Below are 3,731 nucleotides of genomic sequence, written 5' to 3' on the forward strand. Positions count from 1 at the left end.
TTTTTAACACAAATATAAAACTATTCGAATTTACTGTATGATTTATTGTAAAAATTCTGAAATAAAATAATATTATTATGATATATATGATATTTTTTAAATATTTTATAAAAACTAATTTAATTAAAAAATAATTTTATTAAAAAATAATTAATGTTAGATGTAATCAAATTATATTTTCTTTGGAATTTTAAAAGATCTTCAATTGAATGATTTGATGAATGTATTAAAAAAATATAAATCTTAAATTAAAAATATAAAAACGATTTTAAAAATGATATATAAATTGTTATTCTAGATGCAACTGTAATTTTTAAAAATATGCCAAAATGGATGTCCTTGGAAAATGCAGTTCACTACATGATGCTTTCAGAAGCCATTTACGGATGGCTATTTATGTTATATTTACATAAATGTTCTGGATGTTTTTATCTTATGAAAAATTTGACTTGTTGCGCTTGTTTTCGGTAAGTGTACAAATTTTATACAACTTCATTATTGTTATAAAGTATAAATAATATTATAAAATATTTTTAAAAAGAAATAAATATCTATATTATAAAGAATTTAAATATAATTTAAATTTTTTTGTTATATATTACATAATACATTTCATAATATAAAAATTACTTCAATTCTTATGTTTAATTTATTGATTGATTTCTCGATTTGAAAAATTTTTATGTATTTGTATATATCTATCATAAAATATAATAAATTTTATTATTATTTTTTATATTATATTACAATTACAATTCTATAATAATTTTTTAAACCATTTATAAATAATTAAATGTCTGAAAGATAATGACATAACATTTATAATCTTCTGTAATGAAATGAAAATTTTTAGATTTATTTTTNGACTCAATTAATAATCAGAATTAAAATATTATAAAGTAATATTGTAATCTTTAAAGAAAAAACACAAATTTTTCATTTACAAATTATTAATATTATAATTAATTATATATTAATAGTAATTATAATTTAAATGAATAAATTAATTATGTACGTTGCTTAATTATAGAAGAAAACGTATTCCAATTAAGGGTGACAATTGTTGCTATTGTTACTTAACTGGAGTGAAATATTTATCAAAATTATCTACTGATGATATTCTATTTGCATCATTTAAAAATAATTTGTGTGAGGTTGGTATTTAAATGATATATTACATGTTTATATGCATAGTTCATATATTCAAAACGAAATTTGTATTAAATACTTTCAGATACCATTTTTTGTAGTAGCAGATGAGAAAACAAATAAAATTGTTATAATTTTACGAGGTTCTCTCTCATTGCGTGATGTAATAACCGATATTACTGCAGATTCTGCTATTTTCGAATGTGAAGGTGTTCCACCAGGTGCTCAGGTAAATATCGAAGTTAAACATAAAAGATTTTTTTATTTGCATTTATAAGGAAATTTGTTGAATTATTCATAAAGATAGTAATCAAGGAAATAATTACATATATAGGCACATAGAGGCATGATACAAGGAGCTAAACTGATATTGAGGCAGTTAGATAATCACAAAGTTTTAGAACGAGCATTCAATATGTATCCTCATTATGATTTATTGATTACAGGTAAATAAAAATGTTAAAAGACAATAAATCTTGGAATTCAATGTTATATGCTTATATATAAAATATTTCATATTTCATTTTTCCATATTTTTTTTAACATTTTTGTTATTTTTATTTTTAAGATATTCGTTATAATATATTAGATATTCGTTGCATAATGATGAAGTTTTCGTATGTTTGTTTGATGATAATTGTAGATAATTGAAAATAATAATGAAGATATTTATGTATAGTATAAAAAATGATTAATTATATTTGATCATTATATTTTTATTTTTATTTTTTATTCTTTTCATATTGTATATTTTCTGTTTCGAGAAATAGCAAACATATAGATTATTTATTCAAATATTTTAGTTTTTGCGTAATATATATATAAAAATATGTTTGACAAATAAGAGATATATGCAAATAATATATTAAAAATGCTTATGAGATTTCAAATTTTTTTGAAGTTTTAATGTTGAAATTTTTAATGTTGAAATTTTTAATGTTGAAATTTTTAATTTTTTACTTAAATAATAAAAAAAGAAAATATAAGAAAAATAATAATAAGAAAATTGCATATTATATCCATTATTTGGATATACATTTTTAAAAATGTACATATACTTATATTATAATTATATAATATTATATAATTATATTATATTATAATTATTATTTATATTTTATTTATATATTTATTTATATATTTCAATTTATTTCAATTATGATTTGTGTATTTCAATATATATATATACATATATTTGAATTTACATTTATGTTTTACTGTTGAAGTTTTATGCTTCTTTTAAGCATTTTATATAATTTTTTATAAAATGTTTAAAATGTTAAAATGTTTTATTTTTAGGTCACAGTTTAGGTGCTGGTATAGGTACACTTTTAGGTTTTTTATTACGTCAACGATATCCATCTTTGAAAGTTTATGCATTTGCTACACCAGGTACATTTTTTAAATATTATGAAGTTTTTATTTACATAATTTATTTTGTAATTTTTTGTTATAACAATGCTTTAATTAAAAAATAAATATATCCTGTTTAGCGGGTTTAGTTTCGAGAGAACTTGCTAAGATATCGGAAGAATTTATTTTCACAATAGGAATTGGAGATGATTTCGTGATGAGATTGAGCGTTGATAGCATAGAAAATTTACGAACACGTTTACTTATGGTACTTCGTGCTTGTCGATTACCAAAGGTACAATCATCATATTTAAAATATTTCAATTATCAGAGCAATTAAATTTTGTATAGGGAATATCTTACTTTAAAAGCATAGATTTTGGAAGATACAAATATCGATTTTCATAATCATTTTCATAATTAATTAATTAATTAATTGATTAATTGATTTAATTAAATAATTTTACAATAATTAACGAAATCTTTATATTTGAATATTCAAATATTTTCTTGATATTAAATATATTAAATATGATATTATTTAAATTTCAATTTTTTTAAATAGAAAATTAAATTATTATAAAATCTTTCATAATTTATTCAAATTTAAATATGCATGCTTATTTTTATTTACAAAAACAAAATTTGAATTTGAATTTTATTGAAAATTATATACATATACATATAAAATATTAGAATGTAAATGAAGTTTAAAAATGATATTAATAATTTAATTTATTATAATTTTATAATATTTCTAAATTATCACAATAAATGTGTATTGTATGTCAATTTTTCAGTATAGAGTAGTATTAAATGGACTAGGTTACGTTTTATTTGGTATTCCTGAAAAAGACCTTGAAAAAATGTGGAAGCCCAATAGTGTAATAAAAACTATATCAGGAGAATCACCTTTACTCAACGATCGAAATATAAATAGACTAGAGGTATATATTTTATTTTTTAGTAATTTTTTTTAATGAAAAATAGTTTTTAAAAATTGAAACACAAATATAAAAAAAGTTAAGCAAAATGGAATATTTAAAATTAGATATTTTATTTGTTTTGATAAATAAATATAGTTTAATATTTTTATTTTAAATTTTAAATTTTAAATTATTAATTTAAATTATTTTAAATTATTAAAATTTAATTTATTTTAAATTTAATTATTATTATGTTGAAAATTTTAATTTTTGAGTTTTATCTTATATTATATTAAATTTTGA

The 3,731-nt window shown here is 18.2% G+C and overlaps 1 protein-coding gene across 3 annotated transcripts in view; it reads left to right on the top strand.

Annotated features, from left to right (window-relative positions):
- The window catches only part of LOC102678133 (sn1-specific diacylglycerol lipase beta-like), a 15,445-nt gene that overhangs the window by 10,136 nt on the left and 1,578 nt on the right, over positions 1–3,731 (top strand). For all 3 annotated transcript variants that reach the window (XM_006621162.2, XM_031513150.1, XM_006621160.2), the window contains exons 6-12: positions 299–467; positions 1,031–1,154; positions 1,235–1,378; positions 1,484–1,595; positions 2,449–2,541; positions 2,643–2,797; positions 3,303–3,449. In XM_006621162.2, the coding sequence (XP_006621225.1) occupies positions 299–467; positions 1,031–1,154; positions 1,235–1,378; positions 1,484–1,595; positions 2,449–2,541; positions 2,643–2,797; positions 3,303–3,449 (944 nt within the window). The remainder of the gene's footprint in view (positions 1–298; positions 468–1,030; positions 1,155–1,234; positions 1,379–1,483; positions 1,596–2,448; positions 2,542–2,642; positions 2,798–3,302; positions 3,450–3,731) is intronic.

Source organism: Apis dorsata, unplaced genomic scaffold, assembly GCF_000469605.1.
Source record: "Apis dorsata unplaced genomic scaffold, Apis dorsata 1.3 scaffold_598, whole genome shotgun sequence".
NCBI lineage: Eukaryota > Metazoa > Arthropoda > Insecta > Hymenoptera > Apidae > Apis > Apis dorsata.